General features: G+C 39.7%; 1 protein-coding gene across 9 annotated transcripts in view; it reads right to left on the reverse strand.

Annotated features, from left to right (window-relative positions):
- FAM13A (family with sequence similarity 13 member A) overlaps positions 1-22,128 on the reverse strand; it is a 388,692-nt gene that overhangs the window by 327,938 nt on the left and 38,626 nt on the right. For 2 of the 9 annotated variants that reach the window (XM_021939092.2, XM_017959320.3), the window contains exon 1: positions 6,993-7,991. The exons of 1 other annotated variant lie outside the window; for it this stretch is intronic. In XM_021939092.2, the coding sequence (XP_021794784.2) occupies positions 6,993-7,019 (27 nt within the window). In that variant the 5' untranslated portion in view covers positions 7,020-7,991. Of the gene's footprint in view, positions 1-6,992; positions 7,993-22,128 lie in introns of those variants that run through there. 6 more of the 9 variants (XM_021939091.2, XM_021939090.2, XM_021939094.2 and 3 more) reach the window with 6 other exon arrangements.

Raw genomic sequence — 22,128 nt, forward strand, 5'->3', positions numbered from 1 at the left:
CCTGGCTAACATGGAGTGAAACCCGTCTCTACTAAAAGCTCTAAAAACTAGCGGTAGCGGTGGCGCCTGTAATTCCCAGCTACTTGGGAGGCTGGCCGGAGGTAAGCGTGAACCAGGCGGGCTTTTACGGTGAGCCGAGATCGGCGCCACTGCACTCCAGCCCCTGGGAGACACAGTGAGACTCCGTCTCAAAAAAAAAAAAAAAATAAAAAAGTTTTACAGTCACGTCCTTGGTCTTCAAATGACTTATCTAAACATAAAATACACTTAAGTGAAACTTCTAAATCTAGAGAATGGGATTCTGTTTTGTGCAACATTAATTTAACAACTACTACTGTCCAGCCCAGAGCAAGAGGCAAGAAATACAAATAAGATACGATCCTTTCTGTCTAAACTTTACAGTCTGCTACTGAGAAAGACAAATAGTACAGGCAAGTTGAACAGATGGTGAAGTATTACCTAAAATCTAACAAGAGAGCACCACATTGCTCCCTAATGGCTAGAATCAGAGTGTAGTCAGTGACGAAAACCAGGAATTGCCAGGTATGCAAGGCTCCAAACAAAACTCATGTTCTTTCTTTCTTCTTCTCTTTTTCTTTTTTTGAGGCAGAGTCTCACAAGCTCCGTCGCCCATGCTGGAGTGCAGTGGCACGATCTCTGCAACCCTGCCCCCGGGTTCAAGAGATCCTCATGCATCAGCCTCCTGAGAAGCTGGGACCACAGGTGTGTGCCACCACTCCCAGCTAATTTTTTTTTGTATTTGTAGTAGAGATGGGGTTTTGTCATGGCCACATTGGTCTTGAACTCCTGGCCTTAAGTGATCCACCCGCATTGGCCTCCCAAAGTGCTGGGATTACAGGTGTGAGCCACTGTGCCTGGACAAAACTCATGTTCTTTCTAAAACTCCAAATAAAAAACAGCTTTTTTTTTAAAACAAAAATCAAGAAATTAATCTTGGTATTTAAAAAACCTAAGTGTAGTCTGCGAGGGATGAACCTGACACCAAACATCAAACTAGAACTAAAGCCGGGCATGGTGGCTCACACCTGTAATTCTAGCACTTTGGGAGGCCGAGGCAGGTGGATCACCTGAGGTCAGGAGTTCAAGACCAGCCTGGCCAACATAGTGAAACCCTGTCTCTACTAAAAATACAAAAATCAGCCGGGTGTGGAGGTGGGTGCCTGTAATCCCAGCTACATGGGAGGCTGAAGCAGGAGAATTGCTTGAACTCAGGAGGTGGAGGTTAGAGTAAGCTGAGATCATACTACTGCACTCCAGCCTGGGCAACAGAGCAAGACTCTTATCTCCACCTCCCCCACCAACCAAAAAAAAAAAAAATACAAAGATAACCATCATGGTCTTGAATCTTGAACTTATGCAATATTTGTTTGTTGTACTACTTAAGAAAATTTGATTCCACTAAATAGAGAACAAGAGAAACAATGAGGACAGATACAACTACATATAGATAATATGCAAGGAAGTAGCTTAACAGACTGTCTTAATCTGTTCACACTGCTACAACAAAAAAATACCATAAACTGGGTGTGCTTATAAACAAGAGAAATTTATTTCTCACAGTTCTAGAGGCTGGGAAGTCCAAGATCTAAGGCACCTGCAGATTCAGTGTCTAATGAGGGCTGGCTTTCTGGTTCCATAAATGGCTATCTTTTTGCTGTTTCCTTACATGGCAGGGGGGTCAAGGAACTCTCTGGGGTCTCTTTTATAAGGGTAATAGTCCCATTCATGAAGATACCACATTCATGACCCAATCGCCTCCCAAAGTCCTCAATTCCAAATATCATCACATTGGAGAATAGGTTTCAACATGTGAAATTTGGAGGTACAAACATTTGCTCTATGGCATTCCACCTCTGGTCCTCTCAAATTCGTATCCTTTTCGCAGGCAAAATACATTCATTCCATCTCAACAGTCCCTAAAATCTTAACTCACACCAGCATCAACTCAAAAGTCTAACATCCAAAGTGTCATCTAAATATCATCTAAATCAACTATGGGTAAGACTCAAGGTACAATTCATACCAAGGCTAACTCCTCTCTAGCTGTAAGTCTGTGAAATCAAACAAGTTATGAGCTTCCAAAATACAAAGGTGGGTCAGGCATAGGATAAACACTCCCATTCAAAAAGGGGAAACAAAAGAAGAAAGGAATGGCAGGTCCTGAAAAAATCCAACCCAATGGAACAAATTTCATTAGACCTTAAGGCTCAAGAATAATCCTTTTTGGCTCAATCTCTGACCTTCAGGCCACTAGGACCTGCCCCCACAGCTTTGCTGGGCAGAGGTTGAGCTCCTAAGTCTCTAGGTGCTCCTGCCCCAACGGCTTGGTGGGTTGGTCCTGCAGCAACTCTCTGCCTAAATCTCACACTGTGTCTCTGAAATGTTGGTCCCATCCTTTGAAACCTATGTAGGGGCAGCCAGGCTACCATGTCTCATGCAGTCTGTGAACTGGCAGAGGCAGCTCTATGTGGTCACTAAAGTTTGCTGCCTGTACCCTTTGGAAGGGCAGCCACGTTGCTTCACTGGGCCTGTTGGAGCCACACTTGGGCAGCTGTGAAGTGTGGCACTACAGTGTGGGAGCTGAGCCTAAGATGTAAGGAGGTGGTGCTGGGTAGCACTTTCTGAAGTCCCAGAAGCACCAGGCACAGTAGTCCCTCCTTTGAAACTACTCTGCCTTCAAGGAACTTGCACTCTGGGCCTGGAATGGGAGTAATAGCTCTGATGATTTCTAAATTGCCTTTGGGGTAATTCTTCCCTTGTCTTGGAGAATAGCTCCTGGCTTCTGTTGACATGGCTGATACATATTAATTTCCTTATAAAACAATGGCTTGGCCACACTTTTAGTGTTCCCCACCTAGAACTCTCTCCCCCAACTGGCTATCTTATTTTTTAATAATATGGATAGGCTAAGAATTTCCCAAATCTTTAAGTTCTACTTCCGTTCTGATTAACAACTCCATCTTTAGGTCATTTATCCCTTCTCACATATGTACAAAGAACAATATGCCAGTCAGGAGAAACCAAGGGGGAGGAAACTGCTTATAGTGAACTATAAGCCATCATAGTAAACAGTTACAAGCAGTGAGGAAAAACCAAGCCACCATTTCATCACTTTACTTAGAAAATGCTTTAGTTAAAAATACAATTTAATTGCTCACAAGTTCTTCCTTCCACAAAATAATAGGACACAAATACAATTCAGTCAAATTCTTCAACACTTTGTAACAAAAAATCATGTTTCCTCCAGTTTCCAACAACATGTTCCTCATTTCCATTTGAGACCTCATCAGAATGGTGTTTGCCATACATATTACCATGATCAGGAAAGGCTGATGTGGCAGAGAAGGCAAGAGCAACAGGACATTTGAATGTTAAGTAACACAGAATTCAGGGAGTGTGGTCCTTTCCTCCCACTTAAGACCTTTCGAAGTAGATAAACCTACCCTCATCCTTTTCCTCTTTCTTCTTGCCGTGATTTAAGTTGATTCAATAAATCCCATGAATGGAATATTTCAATTTGGTACATGACTTTCTGTAATGCAGTCATAAGTTCCTGCTTGTGCTATGGGGTATGTGGAAGATAGCTGATGGTACCAGGTTGTAAGACTACAGGAACAGAGGTCCCCAAGTTAGAGAGAAAGGCTACGAGGCCTGGGACATTGTTGAAATTATCAGCACCAGCATGAACTGGGGACAAATCAGGAGGGGTGGACTGTTAGGCACTGATATTACCAAGAGAACCAATTCACAAATTCACCAGTCATAGATTTGAGACCTAAATTCACCAGAAATCATAATATCCAGAGTATAAGAATCTACACATGCATTTCAACTCCTCTTTCTTCATCCACTAAAATATGCAAACTACCAGTTTCAGCCCACCGGTCTTTAATACATCCTGATGCCATATTGGACAGAACAGCAGGAGAAGCAGAAAATCTGACTCACGATTCACCTGACAGAAACAGAATCATCCAAAAGTGACATTTAAAACTAGAAGAGACTAAAATAACATGAATTGGCAACTATAATTTCCTTCGCTGCCTCAGGATAGGTGATTTACTGAAACTAAAACAGATTTGTTACAGTAAAGCAGCTAAATTTTCTTTGTACATGATTGGCAATACATTTTTGAGCCTACTGTAGTATCATGAGCAGCAAAATTTCTTAACACTAACATGGCAAAGAGTTTTAAAAAGAAAAGAAATGAGGAAGATAAAGTAGGTTCGTCAATGGACATAGAAACTGAGTTTATTGGAACCAATCTGTGTCCCACTTCAAGACTATACACACACACACACACACACACACAACAAATATCTAGTACTCATTATACTGTCTGAAGTATTACTATCTTCAGCAGCCAGATACTTGAGCAGTTGCTACATATATGTCTAAGTATATAAGTTCCAAATGTTGGGGTTCAAAAAGCTATACCCCAAAATATGGTGCTTTGTCATGCTGGGTACTTTTAATTAAAAGGTCTCAGAAATGAGCCTCAGAACCAAGCTCTCTCTCTGCCTTTCCACTCTCCTGACCCGCCCTCAGTCTCTCTGATCCTTTTTCTTTCCTAAAGCACTGAGAGTGACTCTCTCTGGAATTTCCTTATCTGATTAAGGAAGCTTCTTTCCAAAAGGAATGCAATTGTCTTAAGACCTACTTCCTGAGAATCTCATCAAATAACCATGAAAAATTATCCATCAGAAAAGAGACTAAAAGTTGTCACCATATCCACACTGACTTTTCATCTATTCCTCTGAGGATAGCTCCAAGAGATTGGCTGGGAAACTTTATCTGCATAAAAAGACAACCTTCGTTCACAGTGAAGTTCCACCCCTCACCTTTCCACCACCTCACCATAGCTCAGGGAAACGCTGTCCCAGGCCATTGTTCTTTGAATCCATTTTTAAAATTATTTGAATCTCACTTGAAAAATTATTTACTACCTCTCTAAAATTACCTGCAGCTCCCTACTTCTCTCTTCCCCAAAAAGAAGGCATTTAAGCTTCAACCACCTGGCCCTTCTTTGAATCTCGTATTTGTGGGACTCTCATGTCCATACACACATTAATAAATTTGCAACTCTTTATCTCCTATTGATCTATTGCCAGTTGTGTCTATAAAATTGCAGAAAGCGCAGAGGAAAAGCTTTCTCTTCACCCCTACACAAAGTAAAAAGCAGTATATCAGCTCATTAAATGTGTTAATGTGTGACTTAGTTCTCCCTTTTTTGTTATGATTTTTTGTTGTTGTTGTTCTCCAAAAGCTATCTTTTTCCAGACATGCTATGGTACAACTGTTGAAAATGTATTTCCTCCTACAGTAAAACCAAGACACAGCACAATCAAAGGCCAACCTTAAGGAGAAGGGTAGAAATGATTGAGAATTATTCATCTACCAGAGTGAATAATCTCTTAAACTGTGTGATTTTTATGTCAACTTTAACTGTAATTTTATACATGCTTTGGATATAAATTAAGGGAAAATATAAAGTTTTATACATGAGTCAGTGTGCAATCCAATCAAGGTAGAGATCAATATATTGCAGGTCAAGGGAAAGAAGTAAAGATCTAATCAGACAATCAGAGATTACTACCAATCTGCATGACAAATAGGTCAATCTGCTGCCTCATTCTACACATTTTCAGTTCTATATTGTTTCTTTTATAAAGCTAGAAAAATAGAAGGGCCACCACTGCAGTAAAATAAAAGTCAGTATTTTACACATAGATAAATCAGATTTTGAAGGAAACTCTTTGGGGTGATAAAAAAAAGAATAACCACATGGTTACCTGCATGCTACTAAGCCTCAGAGTTAAAAGGAAAAGACAGAGTGACACACAGGGTGCTGAAAAGTTTTGAGCCTGGAAACAAGGTCATCATGCAGTTTCACTAAGAAAACTTAATCTATGGGGCTTGTCTACCATCTGGTGACCATTTGGTGTCTGTGTGTCAAAAATTGCCCAGATATTTCTAAACATTTCAGAATGCCATCAGAAGCTACAGCAAATTGCAGCTCTTTCTGAAAAGCAAAAAAAAAAAAAAAAAAAAAAAAAGGAGGATCTGGCCTGAGTGTGATTTTTTAAGTGAGCAGTTAAGGTGATAATAAAGAAGAAGATATTTCTCATTTAATACATTTTAGAAAATAAAATGTTCCTATGGAACACAGTAGCAACTTGAAATATAAATATGTATGATTCCCATACAGATGTATGCATTTTCTACATAGTACAATCAAAATTTAAATTACAGCATCCTATAAATTATATAATTGACAATATTTGATTATTACAAAAGGTTTTGTACAAGCACCAGCTGAATAATTTAGAAATTCATGAATTCTAAAAATTCTAAAACCCCAGAAATAAGCACATTTTCCCAAGGGTTTTATTTCAGTGTTATTTATGAATGCTACTGTGTAATAACAACCATTCATTTCTACGGTTTAAGGATACACAAACATTTATCAACCAGGCTTTTCCACCATCACTTTCAGAAATTATGCTGAAACAGAAACTCCAGAATTACTACATGAAAATAGAAATATAAAACAGAAAAATGTCACGCACATACTCAAAAGTAATAAATTAATGGTTACTTCAATTCCTTCTCAAGCTAGCCGCAAGATTTTTCTAATAGCTACAATGAAGCGTTCATGTTTAACTATTCAGGGACAAGAAAGTCTAAAACGCTTGAAAGTGCTCTACTTTAAATCAAGTTGACTTAACGGAATAAATCAGCATGCATCTTTCACCTTTTTTGGAAACTAAAGTGCACAAATACGCTGAATGCCATCCCAAATCCTGTCTAATACCCATTTAAGTAGATACGAATTTAAGTAACAAATCTTTCCCCACCTCCTGAGAAGGAAAAATAAGTTACACAAAAACATCTCATCAAAACAAGGAAGGCAAGGCCCTCTCCTAAAAACTGGCAGTAAACACAGAAGACAGAAGAAGGCCTATACTTACACAGATGGCTAGAGCTCCTGCCCCCATTCTCTCAAGAAGCGTCCAGAAGAACTGAGGAAGACCAGATGAAAATATTAAAATGACAGCAAAATACTAAAATTCCATTCAGCACATATTCTTTGATGTGAAACACAGCTTCCAATCCAAAGGCCCCGAGGTAAGCGAAGCGCAGCTTCTAACATTTTAGGAAGACTGGTTTTGCTTCTCTTTCCGCTGAACCCACATGGCTGGAAGGACTGCCTGGAGTTGAAATTTGATCCACAGCCTTAGTGCTGGCAAGTAGAGGGAGTCACGTGACACGGGTCTTAAGTCGCTGACATCTTTTTCTTAAACCTGACTCCCTAGATCCCACACACAGGCTTCTTTGGCTTAGAAAACTGCCAGTCACCTGGTGGTATTCATTAATAGAACCAGTAGTGCATAAAGTGAAAACACAGACTTGTTTCCCAGACTCCACACAGCTCTAAGAAAAACGTACGTATTCAAACTCAGGTTTAAAACTGCAGGCACGTTATTCATTTTTTCTCAGGCAGTCTTCTCTTCTGCTGTTCTTTAGAAACCAGCTAAATTCTACCAAAATTTTTTTCCTTCCATCCTATCCCATCAGAATTGTTTTAAATGAAAATGCTCTATTTTATGTAGCTGTTACTACTTCTAATTACATATGAGTTGTCTTATAAAATATACTGATGATAAACATAAACATACGTCTAGACAGCCATAATTCTACATATATGATTTGCAGTCTGAAAAATTAGCTTCTAACTGACTTTTCAGTAACTTTCTATTCTACATGCTGTCACGAGAAAATCTGATAGATTTTAAATTTTCCAAATATTTGAACTAAGAGCTAAAATAGTCACTTCAGGTAAGCCAAAAGGAAACTATCCTATTTTTATTTTTGTTATCATTTTTTCTGTCAATTTTTTTTTTCTTTTGCTGGACCTATTGACACATCCTCTAAGTTCTCTCCCCTCACCCCCAACCTCCCAACAGGCCCTAATGTGTGTTGTTTCCCCTCTCTGTATCCATGTGTTCTAAATGTTCAACTCCCACTTATGAGTGAGAACATGTAGTGTTTGGTTTTCTGTTCCTGTGGTAGTTTGCTGAGGATGACTGCTCATAGCTTCATACATGTCCCTGCAAAAGACATGATCTTGTTCCTTTTTATGGCTGCATAGTATTCCATGGTGTATATGTACATTTTCTTTATTCAGTCTATCATTGATGTGCATTTGGGTTGGTTCCATGTCTTTGTTATTGTAAATGGTGCTGCAATAAACATACATTTGCATGTGTCTTTACAGCAGAATGGTTTATATTCCTTTGGGTATATACCCAGTAATGCGATTGCTGGGTCAAATGGTATTTCTGGTTCTAGATCCTTGAGGAATCTCCATACTGTCTCCCACAATGGTTGAACTAATTTACATGCCCATCTACAGTGTAAAAGTGTTCCTATTTCTCTATATCCTCTCCAGCATCTATTGTTTCCTGACTTTTCAATAAATGTCATTCTAACTGGTGTGATATAGTATCTCATTGTGGTTTTGATTTGCATTTCTCTGATTATCACTGATGTTGAGCTTTTCTTCATAGGTTTGTTGGTCACATAAATGTCTTCTTTTGAGAAGTGTCTGTTCATATCGTTTGCCCACTTTTTGATGGGGTAGTTTGTCTTTCTCCTGTAAATTTGTTTAAGTTCCTTGTAGATTCTGGATATGAGACCTTTGTCAGATGCATAGCTTGCAAATATTTTCTCCCATTCCATAGGTTGCCTGTTCACTCTAATGATAGTTTCTTTTGCTGTGCAGAAGCTCTTTAGTTTAATTAGATCCCATTTGTCAATTTCAGCTTCTGTTGCCATTGCTTTTGGCATTTTTGTTATGAAGCCTTTGCCCATGCCTATGCCCTGAATGGTATTGCCTAGGTTTTCTTCTAGGGTTTTTATGGTTTTGGGTTTTACATTTAAGTCTTTAATCCATCTTGAGATAATTTTTGTATAAGGTGTAAGGAAGGGGTCCAGTTTCAGTTTTCTGCATGTAACTAGCCAGTTTTCCCAGCACCATTTACGAATGGGAGATCATTTTCCCATTGCTTGTTTTTGTCAGGTTTGTCGAAGATCAGATGGTTGTAGATGTGTGGTGTTATTTCTGAGGTCTCTGTTCTGCTCCATTGGTCTATATGTCTGTTTTGGTACCAGTACTGTGCTGTTTGGTTACTGTAGCCTTGTAGTATAGTTTGAAGTCAGGTAGCGTGATGCCTCCAGCTTTGTTCTTTTTGCTTAGGATTGTCTTGGCTGTATGGGGTCTTCTTTGATTCTGAATGAAATTTAAAATAGTTTTTTCTAATTCTGCGAAGAATGTCAATGGTAGTTTGATGGGAATAGCATTGATTCTATAGATTACTTTGGGCAGTAGGGCCATTTTCATGATCATGATTCTTCCTATCCATGAGGATAGAATGTTTTTCCATTTGTTTGTGTTCCCTCTTATTTCCTTGCGCAGTGGTTTGTAGTTCTCATTGAAGAGCTCCTTCACATCCCTTGATAGCTGTATTCCTATGTATTTTATTCTCTTTGTAGTGATTGTGAATGGGAGTTCATTCATCATTTGCCTCTCTGCTTGCCTATTGTTGTTGTAAATGAACGCTCGTGATTTTTATACATTGATTTCGTATCCTGAGAGCTTGCTGAAGTTCCTTATCAGTTCAAGAAGTTTTGGGGCTGAGATGATGGGGTTTTCTAAATATAAAATCATATCATCTGCAAACAGAGATAACTTGATTTCTTCTCTTCCTATTTGACTACCCTTTATTTCTTTCTCTTGTTTGATTGCCTTGGCCAGAACTTTCAATACTATGTTGAATACAAATGGTGAGAGAGGGCATCCTTGTCTTGCACCAGTTTTCAAAAGCTGCTTTCAGCTTTTGCCTTTTCAATATGATATTGGCTGTGAATCTGTCATAAATAGCTTTTATTATTTTGAGATATGTTCCATCAATACCTAGTTTATTGAGAGTTGTTAACATGAAAGTATGTTGAATTTTATCAAAGGCCTTTTCTGCATCTATTGAGATAGTCGTGTGGTTTTTGTCTTTGGTTCTGTTTATGTGATGGATCACATTTATTGATTTGTGTATGTTGAACCAGTCTTGCATCCCAGAGACGAAGTCAACTTGATCATGGTGGGTAAGTTTTTTGATGTGCTGCTGGATTCGGTTTGCCGATATTTTACTGAGGATTTTTCGCATCAATGTTCATCTGGGATATTGGCCTGAAGTTTTTTGTTGTTGTTGTGTTTTTCCCGGTTTTGGTACCAGGATGATGCTGGCTTCATAAGATGAGTTAAGGAGGAGTCCCTCCTTTTCAATTGTTTGGAATAGTTTCAGAAGGAATGGTACTAGCTCCTCTTTGTATTTCTGGTAGAATTCAGCTGTGAATCCATCTGGCCCTGGGCTTTTTTGGTTGGTAGGCTATTAATTACTACAATTTCAGGCTTGTTATTGGTCTATGCAGGGATTCAACTTCTTCCTGGTTCAGTCTTGGTAGGGTGTATGCATCCAGGAGTTTAACCATTTCTTCTAGATTTTCTAGTTTGTTTGCATAGAGGCGTTTGTAGTATTCTCTGACGGTAGTTTGTATTTCTGTAGGATCAGTGTGATATCCCCTTTATCATTTTTTATTGTGTCTATTTGATTCTTCTTTCTCTGTTTTCTTCTTTATTAGTCTAGCCAGCAGTCTATCTATTTTGTTAATTTTTTCAAAAAAAAAAAAAAAACAAGCTTCTGGATTTATTTTTTGGAGGGTTTTTCGTTTCTTTATCTCCTTCAATTCTTCTCTGATCTTAGTTATTTCTTGTCTTCTGCTAGGTTTTGGATGAATTGCCTCTTGTCTCTCTAACTCTTTAAATTGTGATGTTATGGTGTCAATTTGAGATCTTTATAGTTTTCTAATGTGGGCATTTAGTGCTATAAATTTCCCTCTTAACACTGCTTTAGCTGTGTCCCAGAGATTTTGGTACATTGTCTCTTTGTTCTCATTGGTTTCAAAGAACTTCTTTGAATTTCTGCCTTAATTTCATTACTTACCCAGAAGTCATTCAGGAGAAGGCTGTTCAATTTCTATGAAATTGTGTAGTTTTGAATGAGTTTATTAATCCTGAGTTCTAATTTGATTGCACTGAGAGACTGTTTATGATTTCAATTCTTTTGCATTTGCTGAGGAGTGTTTTACTTAATTATTTCCAATTACGTGGTCAATTTTAGAATAATTGCCATGTGGCACTGAGCACAATTTATAGTCTGTTCATTTGTGGTAGAGAATTCTGTAGACATCTACTAGGTCCACTTGATCCAGAGCTGAGTTCAAATCCTGAATATCCTTGTTAATTTTCTGTCTCTTTGATCTGTCTAATACTGACAGTGGGATGTAAAAGTCTCCCACTATTATTGTGTGGAAGTCTAAGTCTCTTTGTAGGTCTCTAAGAACTTGTTTTATGAATCTGGGGGTTCCTATATTGGGTGCATATATATTCAGAATAGTTAGCTCTTCTTGTTGAATTGTTCCCTTTACGAACATGTAATGCCCTTCCTTGTCTTTTTTATTTTTGTTGGTTTAAAGTCTGTTTTATCAGAGACTAGGATTGCAACCCCAGGTTTTTGTTTTTTTTTTTTTGTCTTTGCTTTTTTGCTTTCCGTTTGCTTGACAAATTTTCCTCCATCCCTTTATTTTGAGGCTGTGTGTGTGTCTTTGCACGTAAGATGGATCTCCTGAATACAGCACACTGATGGGTCTTGACTCCTTATCCAATTTGCCAGTCTGTGTCTTTTAATGGGGGCATTTAGCCCATTTACATTTAAGATTAGTATTGTTATGTGTGAATTTGATCCTGTCATCATGGCGCTATTTGGTTATTTTGCACACTAATCAATGCAGTTTCTTCGTAGTGTCATTGGTCTTTGTATTTTGGTATGTTTTTGCAGTGCCTGGTACTGGTTTTTCCTTTCCATATTTAGTGCTTCTTTCAGGAGCTCTTGAAGGGCAGGCCTGGTGGTAACAAAATGCCTCAGCATTTGCTTGTCTGGAAAGGATTTTATTTCTCCTTTGCTTATGAAGCTTAGTTTGGCTGGATATGAAATTCTGTGTTGAAAATTCTTTCTTAAAGAATGTTGAATATTGACCCCCAATCTCTTCTAGCTTATAGAGTTTCTGCTGAGAGTTCTGCTGTTAGTCTCATGGGCTTCCTTTTGTAGGTAACCTGGCCTTTCACTCTGGGTGCCCTTAACAGTTTTTCCTTCACTTCGACCTTCAAGAATCTGACGATTATGTGTCTTGGGGTTGCTCTTCGCATGGAGTATCTTAGTGGTGTTCTGTGTATTTCCTGAATTTGCATGTTGGCCTGTCTTGCTAGCTTGGGGAATTTCTCCTGGATAATATCCTGAATTGTGTTTTCTAGCTTGTTTCCATTCTCCCCTTCTCCTTCTGGTACTCCAGTCAATCGTAGGTTCAGTCTTTTTACGAAGTCCCATATTTCTTGGAGGCTTTGTTCATTCCTTTTCATTATTTTTTCTCTACTCTTTTCTGCGTATCTTATTTCAGCAAGGTGGTCTTCAAACTCTGATATCCTTTCTTCCACTTGGTCAATTCAGCTGTTGATACTTACGTATACTTCACGAAGTATTTGTGCTGTTTTTTTCCAGCTCCATTAGGTCATTTATGTTCCTCTCTAAACTGGTTATTCTAGTTAGCAATTCCTCTAACTTTTTATCAAGGTTCTTAGCTTCCTTGCATTGGGTTAGAACATGATCCTTTAGCTCATCATAGTTTTTTATTACTCATCTTCTGAAGCCTACTTCTATCAATTCGTCCGTCTCATCCTCCATCCAGTTCTGCGCCCTTGATGGAGAGACGTGATCATTTGGAGGAGAAGAGGCACTCTGGCCTTTTGGGTTTTCAGCATTTTTTGGTTCATTCTTGCTCATCCTTGTGAGTTTACCTAGTTTGAGCCTTTGAGGATGCTGACCCTTGGATGGGGATTTTTGCAGGGCCTTTTTATTGTTGTTGTTGATGCTGTTGTTGTTGCTTTCTTTTTTTTTTTTTTTTTTTTTCTGAGACGGAGTCTTGCTCTGTCACCCAGGCTGGAGTGCTGTGGCCGGATCTCAGCTCACTGCAAGCTCCGCCTCCCGGGTTCCCGCCATTCTCCTGCCTCAGCCTCCGGAGTAGCTGGGACTACAGGCGCCCGCCACCTCGCCCGGCTAGTTTTTTTGTATTTTTTTAGTAGAGACGGGGTTTCACCGTGTTCGCCAGGATGGTCTCGATCTCCTGACCTCGTGATCCGCCCGTCTCGGCCTCCCAAAGTGCTGGGATTACAGGCTTGAGCCACCGCGCCCGGCCTGTTGTTGTTGCTTTCTGTCTGTTTTTCTTTCAACAGTCAGGTCCCTCTTCTGTAGGGCTGCTACAGTTTTCTGGGAGTTTGCTTCAGGCCTTATTCATCTGATTCACTCCCATGCCTGGAGATGCCACTCAAGGAGGCTGGAGAACAGCAAAGATGGGTGCGTGCTCCTTCTTCTGGGACCTCTGACCTCGAGGGGCACCAACCTGATGCCAGTAGGATTTATCCCATATAGGGTGTCTGACAACCCCTGTTGGAGGGTCTCACCCAGTTGGGTGGCATGGGGAGCAGGACCCATTTAATGAAGCACTTTGTCCCTTGGTGGAGAGGGTGTATTTCACTGGGGCGAAACCCACTTGTCTGGGCTGCCTGGATTCCTCAGAACTACCAGTGGGAGAGGCTAAGTCTGCTGGTCCAAAGAGACTGCAACCACCCCTCCCACTATCGGCTCAGGCTCCGGGAGATCCAAATTCTGTCCCTGAGCCTCTGGCTGGAGTTACTGGAGATCCTGCAGGGAAGACCCGCCCACTGAGGAAGGATGGGTCAGGGTTAGACCTGAAGAGGCACTCTAGTTGCCGACTGCCACAGCTGGTGTGTTGGGCTGTGGAGACAAGTCTTGGGACCAAGCTGTCCAGTCTCCCTGGCTCCAGCAGGGGAAAAGTGCAGCCTTGAGCTATAGAAATGAGTGCCACCCTTCCCTGGCCCAGAGAGCTTAGCGTGTTAGCCTATTGTGAGTCTCAGCGCTGGCTGCTACAAAAATTAACATATCTACTTCCAATATATTTTCTATGCTTGTTAAGAAAACATAATGCAGATCTAATTTATGATAATTTTATATCCCAATTTTTTTCACTTAACATTGTATCAGAGGCATGCATGCTCCCATGTTAATAACAGTATAAGCAAACTAAATCAGAAGTGGTATTACTTTTTGTACACACACCAGTTTCCTTAGTCATTCTCCCATTTTTAGACATTTATATAGTTTCTGATTTTATCTATGTATGACAGTAAGTAATGCTTTGTCCTTGCTCTGATTCTTTTCTGGTAGATTCCTGAAAGTGAAATTTCTGGAATACAAAGAACATGAATGTGGGCTGGACCAGTGCTTCTGACATGCACTGGCTCTGCAGTTTCTATTCTACAACCTACCCTACCCAAGAATGAATATTTTATAAAATATTTCCTAATATTTTAAACTATTCAGCAAGTGAAAACGGTTTCTCAATTTTAAACTTACATTCCTTTTTATTTTCAGTAAAATTAACAATATAAAAAAATCCTCATTAGCCATTTGTATTTTCTGTTGTGTGAACTGTTTTCATTTTTTCTCCATTTATCAACTGGAATCTCATCATAGTCTCTTTTATAGGATGTTAAGTCAAACTAAATTTGGCCTGAGAAACCCTCCAGACCCACAAACTGAAGTTCTTATGAATAAACCACAACCTAACTTTGTAGGCAAACAAGCTGAAAACCTAACTTAGGAGTATGCTTCTGTAACAATAGCTGGGTCTCAGCCAATCCCAGCAGCCACACCTTAACCATTTTCAGAAAAATGGGCTAACCTTACTAGAGACAATGTAAAATTAAGATGGCCACAGTGGGGAAGTTTTAAGTGGGATAAAATTATTTATTTGAAAGGTAAATTAGAAAAAAAATGAAAAACCCACAAAAACAATGGGATGTACTATTTAATTAGTATGCAGAGCATCTACAAGACTAAATAAATTTAAAAACTGCCTCCTTAAAAGAGTCTTTGCAAAAAACACATAAGTTTAAGCAACAGATGAAAGAGGACTATACTCTGCATGAACTAACCCTGACCGTTCCCTCTCTTTATACAACTCTGCCTAAATATTCTGAGTGTCCACTAACCTCTTTGCTAAATTACCCTTTCACCCTGAAGATGGTGATAAGAGAAGTTAGATGCCATACAAAGCAAGACCCTTTGATCAGCCAGGCCTTTTTGCCATAACCTTTACTCATGGTCTAAGCTTAGAGCCATGGTAAAGGACTTCCTTGATTTACGGGAAAATCCTCAAAACTTTACTAAGGAATGTAGAATCCTCATACGAGCTTATGATCCAGGACTCCCCAATCTTCGCCAGTTTACTCACATGATATTAGGGTTTTACAAAGCATGAAAATGATAGGCAAAATGGGACAAATGCGAGGAAGGTATTAAAGACTCCTTCGAAACCTCCTCATGGGGAGGGCCAAAATGAGCTAGAAAAAAATGCTGAAAACCATTTAAATTCACTTCATAAGATTCTTCCACAAAAAAATTGATTGGTCCCTCACATAATCTTGCAGGCAAAAAGGATGACCCAGTTTCAGATGACAGAATTCACTTAGAAATACTATTTGTGAAACACTCTGGGCTCAAAATACAACAAGGAGTATTTCCTGCAGGGACTGAAACAGCATTAACTGTTGTATTTATACATGCACTCTGTCCTGAACTTAGTAGTTTAATTAAAAACATAAACTAGGATGGGAAATTACAGATATGACTAAAGGGCTGGCCTTAGCTGAACATTTTGAGAGGACTCTAGAACAAGAAAAAACCCAAAAAGCTAACAAGCCTATGTCAATCCAATTACAACAGTTACCAAGACTAAAGGGATTTTCTCATTTTTATTTTAAATCAGAATCAGGAGGTCCTACAACAAGAAATTCTTTACCCCAAGGTGTCTCCCTTCATAGCCAACAACCAGTACACTGGAAAAGAGATTGTTGGGTTTTATATCAGTCCACCAATAAGCTTCCTTTCAGACCACTAGAGAAAGCCCAAGAGATTTTAACTGTCATGATGATAATCAACACGGAAGAAGTTCTAAGGTATTCTCCAGCAAACTGTTCCTAACAACACCCTTAAATAAACATAAAGAAACATGTTAAAATAAGGGGAGAGTCTTGTACAATCCTGGTGGATACTACAGTCACCTTATCTACCATAAATCCCATTTTAATACATGAACAAATCCCTCAAAGTAATAAGGTCATTTCTGTGCTGGAGTTTCGAATCAAGCTCAAGAAGTTCCCATATCTGAACCTGTCCGATTGACTTTAGGGTCATTTAAAAAAAAAAAAACAACATATATTTTTACCATGTGATAATGCTCCAGAAAACTTGCTAGGGCAAGACTTAATTTCAAAGCCAAAAGAGCATATAAAATTCTCCTCTGGCTGGGTGTGGTGGCTGATGTCTGTAATCCAGCACTTCAGGAGGGTGAGGAGGAAGGATTGCTTGAGCTCAGGAGTTCAAGATCAGCCTGGGCAACACTGCAAGACCTTGTCTCCAAAACAAATTCTCGGCCAGGCGTAGTGGCTCTCACCCGTAATCCCAGCACTTTTGGAGGCCAAGGTGGGTCGATCACCTGTGGTCAGAAGTTTAAGACCAGCCTGACCAATATGGAGAAATCCCATATCTACTAAAAATAGAAAATTAGCCTGGCATGGTGGCGCATGCCTGTAATCCCAGCTACTTGGGAGACTGAGGCAGGAGTATAGCTTGAACCTGGGAAGTGGAGGGTGCAGTGAGCCGAGATCGTAACATTGCACTCCAGCCTGGGCAACGAGAGCAAAGCTCCATCTCAAAAAAAAAAAAAAAAAAATTATCCTCGGAGGGAGACTAATGTTAGAGTTTCCTGACTCTCCTGAACCAGAAATATTATGCTCTCTACAGTTAGAAATTGCTAAGTTTGAAATTCAGGCTTCTAATACCCCTGACCTATTTAAAATCCCTGAATGCTTATGGGTCTCTTCCTCAACTGATATAGGGAGGATTAAAAGTGTGGAACTTATAAAAGTTCAAGTAGATCATTCTAAACCTTGGCCTAAATTACCCCAATATCCACTAAAATCTGAAGCAATTCAAGGGCCTTCACCAATTGTAGAAGATTTAATTAAACAAAGACTTACAATTCTGTGTACCAGTCCTTGTGATACTCAAATTCTACCACTTAAAAAATCAATGAATGAGGTCAAAGATGTGTTCAAGATTTACAGGAAATTAATAAAATTGTTATACTAAGGTTTCCTGTAGTCCCAAATTCTAATACTTTTATTATCTAATGTACTTGCTGATTCAAAGTGGTTGACAATAACAGACCTCTATTCAGACTTCTTTAGCATTCTAATTCATAAAGAGAGTCAACACTTGTTTGCTTTTATTGGAAAAATCAGCAGTACACCCAGACTGTAATGGGTTTATTGAAGCCTCTTTATATTTTTCCCAGGCATTGCATCAGGACTTTATAACCCTATAGTTTCCTGGAATACTACTCTTATTCAGTATGTAGATAACCTGTTGTTATAATCTCCCACTAAAGATCTCTGAAATTGACTCAGTTTACTTTTTACAGCAATTAACATAAAGGTCACAAAGTTTCAGTGAAAAAACTGCAGTGTTCAGAAGAAAAAGTTCACTATTTGGGACATGACTTGACTGCTAAAAGGATTTCTTTCTTGCTGAGAGAATAAAAACTATTCAAAGTTTTCCTTAGCCTGCAACCAAAAGACAATTAAGAGATTTTCTTGGTCTTGCAGGATATTGCTGGGTCACAAATTTTTCCTTAAGGGCATCATCATTGTGTGAGTTCATTAGAAAGGCAATACCAGAGCCTTTACTTTGGGAAAATAGTCATGGGTAGGCTTTTAGCCAAATGAAATTGGCCTTAAAACAGCCCCTAGCTTTAGGACTTCCTAATTGTACTAAATATTTTACCTTGTTTGTGCATGAACATAACAATCAGGCATTAGGAGTTCTTACTCAAGAACATGAAGACAAAAATAGGCCCACTATATATTACAGCCTGCAACTAAACTCAGTAGCTAAAGCACAGCCTAATGGTTTAAAAGCAGTAGCAGCAGCAGTCATGTTGGTAGAAGCTTAATCTGAGCTGATTTCAGGGAATCAAGCTAATTTTGCAAGTCCCACGTGCTGTGGAAAGTCTATTAAATTCCAACCAAACTCAGCATTTTTCAGCAATTAAACTAACATCTTATGAAATTCCCCTATCTCCTTCCAATCTCCACCTAAAATGCTAAAGCCTACTTAATCCCACTATTCTATTCTCTCTGCCTGATAATGGTGAAGGTCACAAATACATTACGTGTAGTATCAGAAATAGTGGTCCATTGCATTGATTAAAATACTCTGTTGGATAATTCTGCACTAATACTTTTTGTTCAGGGATCCCATGCCAAAAACTTGGAAGGAAAATATCAGGCAGGCTATGTCCTTAGCACCCAAAATCAGCTAACAGAGAAGGAAACTCTTTCTCAATTTAAGTCAGCTCAACCTGTGGAGCTTTTTGCTCTCTCTCGAGTTCGTTGTATAGCTAAAGGCAAGTCAGTAAATACTTATGCACACAGTAGATATACTTTTGAAGTAGTGCATGATTTGGGCACATTATGGAAACAATAAAAGCTTCTCACTTCTTGTGGAACCCACATCATAAACGGACTCCAACTAGATAAACTCCTTTCTGCTATCCTGTTACTATACAGATTGCCATGAAGATAAAAGCCCATACTTGTAAAACTGCACCTAAATATCAAGGAATGTCCTAGCAGATTTTTATGCTAAATCAGCTAGTGCTGAAACTGTTAGAATATGTAATTTGCATAACTACATAAGATTGACCCAAGTCTACTCTCTTACGATGACCTATTTAATAAACACTGCAATTAATCCGATTTGGAAAAACAAAATTGGTATCTAACTGGATATAAATTTGATGTTAAGGGTGGACTCACAGAGGGCCTTCCTAAGTCTTTGAAGCTTCCATTGTTAAAAGTTGTGTACTCCATAACTCATTATGGAATACACACAATTGGCATGACTATTCCCAAATTGCTAAAATAGTTTACAACCTATGTTTGGGCTGTCAAACTCATAATCCGGGGAAAGCAATCAAGACTTCAGGTGGCATATTTCCACCACTGATGGATCATTTAAATATTTACAGATGGATTTCATTCAGTTGCCACCCTCACTGGTAACAGTACTTTCTTATAATAGTCTGTATGTTTGTTCCAGCTCCCAGCATGAGCGACACAGAAGATGGGTGATTTCTACATTTTCAACTGAGGTAATGGGTTCATCTCACTGGGGTGTGTCAGACAGTTGGCAGTGGTATACAGGTGCAGCCCGACCAGCGAGAGCTGAAGCAGGGCAAGGCATCGCCTCACCTGGGAAGCGCAAGGGGGAAGGGAATTCCTTTTCCCAGCCAAAGGAAATTGAGACACACAACACCTGGAAAATTGGGTAACTCCCACACTAATACTGCGCTTTAGCAAGGGTCTTAGCAAACGGCACACCAGGAGATTATATCCCACACCTGGCCCAGAGGGTCCCATGCCCACAGACCCTCCCTCGTTGCTAGCACAGCAGTTTGAGATCTAACTGCAAGGTGGCAGTGAGGCTGGGGGAGGGGCACCCACATTGCTGAGGCTTAAGTAGGTAAACAAAGCAACCGGGAAGCTCGAACTGGGTGGAGCCCACCATAGCTCAAAGAGGCCTGCCTGTCTCTGTAGACTCCACCTCTGGGGACAGGGCATAGCTAAACAAAAAGCAGCAGAAACCTCAGCAGAGGTAAATGCCCCCATCTGACAGCTTTGAAGAGAGCAGTGGATCTCCCAGCACAGAGGCTGAGATCTGAGAATGGACAGACTGCCTGCTCAAGTGGGTCCCTGACCCCTGAGTAGCCTAACTGGGAGACATCCCCGACTAGGTACAGACCAACACCTCACACCTCACACGGCGGGGTACACCCCTGAGACGAAGCTTCCAGAGCAAGAATCAGACAGCAACACTCATTGTTCTGCAATATTCTATCTTCTGCAGCCTCCACTGCTGATACCCAGGCAAACAGGGTCTGGAGTGAACCTCAAGGAAACTCCAACAGATCTACAGCTGAAGGTCCTGACTGTTAGAAGGAAAACTAACAAACAGAAAGGACACCCACACCAACACCCCATCAGTATGTCACCATCATCAAAGACCAAAGGCAGATAAAACCACAAAGATGGGGGAAAAGGAGTGCAGAAAAGCTGGAAATTCAAAAAATCAGAGCACATCTCCCCCTCCAAAGGAACGCAGCTCATCACCAGCAATGGAGCAAAGCTGGACAGAGAATGACTTTGAGGAGTTGAGGGAAGAAGGCTTCAGTCGATCAAACGTCTCAGAGCTAAAGAAGGAACTACATAACCAGCGCAAAGAAACTAAAAACCCTGAGAAAAGAATGGATGAATGGATAACTAGAATAATCAATGCAGAGAAGACGTTAAAAGAACTGATAGAGATGAAAACCATAACATGAGAACTATGTGACAAATGCACAAGCTTCAGTAATGGACTCGATCAACTGGAAGAAAGAGTATCACCGATTGAAGATCAAATGAATGAAATGAAGCGAGAAGAGAAGTGTAGAGAAAAAAGAATAAAAAGAAATGAACAAAGCCTCCAAGAAATATGGGATTATGTGAAAAGACCAAATCGACATCTGATTGGTGTGCCTGAAACTGACAGGGAAAATGGAACCAAGTTGGAAAACACTCTGCAGGGTATCATCCAGGAGAACTTCACCAACCTAGTAAGGCAGGCCAACATTCAAATTCAGGAAATGCAGAGAACGCCACAAAGATACTCCTCGAGAAGAGCAACTCCAAGACACATAAATGTCAGATTGACCAAAGTTGAAATGAAGGAAAAAATGTTAAGGGCAGCCAGAGAGAAAGGTCGGGTTACACACAAAGGGAAGCCCATCAGACTAACAGCAGATCTCTCAGCAGAAACTCTACAAGCCAGAAGAGAATGGGGGCCAATATTCAACATTCTTAAAGAAAAGAATTTTCAACCCAGAATTTCATATCCAGCCAAACTAAGTTTCATCAGTGAAGGAGAAATAAAATCCTTTACAGACAAGCAAATGCTTAGAGATTTTGTCACCACCAGGCCTGCCCTACAAGAGATCTTGAAGGAAGCACTAAACATGGAAAGGAACAACTGGTACTAGCCATTGTGAAAACATCTCAAAATGTAAACTCCATCAATGCTAAGAAGAAACTGCATCAACTAGCGAGCAAAATAACCAGTTAATATCATAATGACAGGATCAAGTTCACACATAACAATATTAACTTTAAAAGTAAATGGACTAAATGGTCCAATTAAAAGACACAGATTGGCAAATGGGATAAAGAGTCAAGACCCATCAGTTTGCTGTATTCAGGAGACCCATCTCACATGTAGAGACACATATAGGCTCAAAATAAAGGGATGAAAGAAGATCTACTAAGCAAATGGAAAACAAAAAAAAGCAGGGGTTGCAATCCTACTCTCTGATAAAATAGACTTTAAACCATCAAAGATCAAAAGAGACAAAGAAGGCCATTACATAATGATAAAGGGATCAATTCAACAGGAAGAGCTAACTATCCTAAATATATATGCACCCAATACAGGAGCACCCAGATTCATAAAGCAAGTCCTTAGAGACTTAGGAAGAGACTTAAGACTCCCATACAATAATAATGGGAGACTTTAACACCCCACTATCAACATTAGACAGATCAACAAGACAGAAAGTTAACAAGGATATCCAGGAATTGAACTCAACTCTGCACCAAGCGGACCTAATAGACATCTTCAGAACTCTCCACCCCAAATCAACAGAATATACATTCTTCTCAGCACTACATCACACTTATTCCAAAACTGACCACATAGTTGG

The sequence above is a fragment of the Papio anubis genome, chromosome 3 (assembly GCF_008728515.1).
Source record: "Papio anubis isolate 15944 chromosome 3, Panubis1.0, whole genome shotgun sequence".
In the NCBI taxonomy this organism is placed as follows: Eukaryota; Metazoa; Chordata; class Mammalia; order Primates; family Cercopithecidae; genus Papio; species Papio anubis.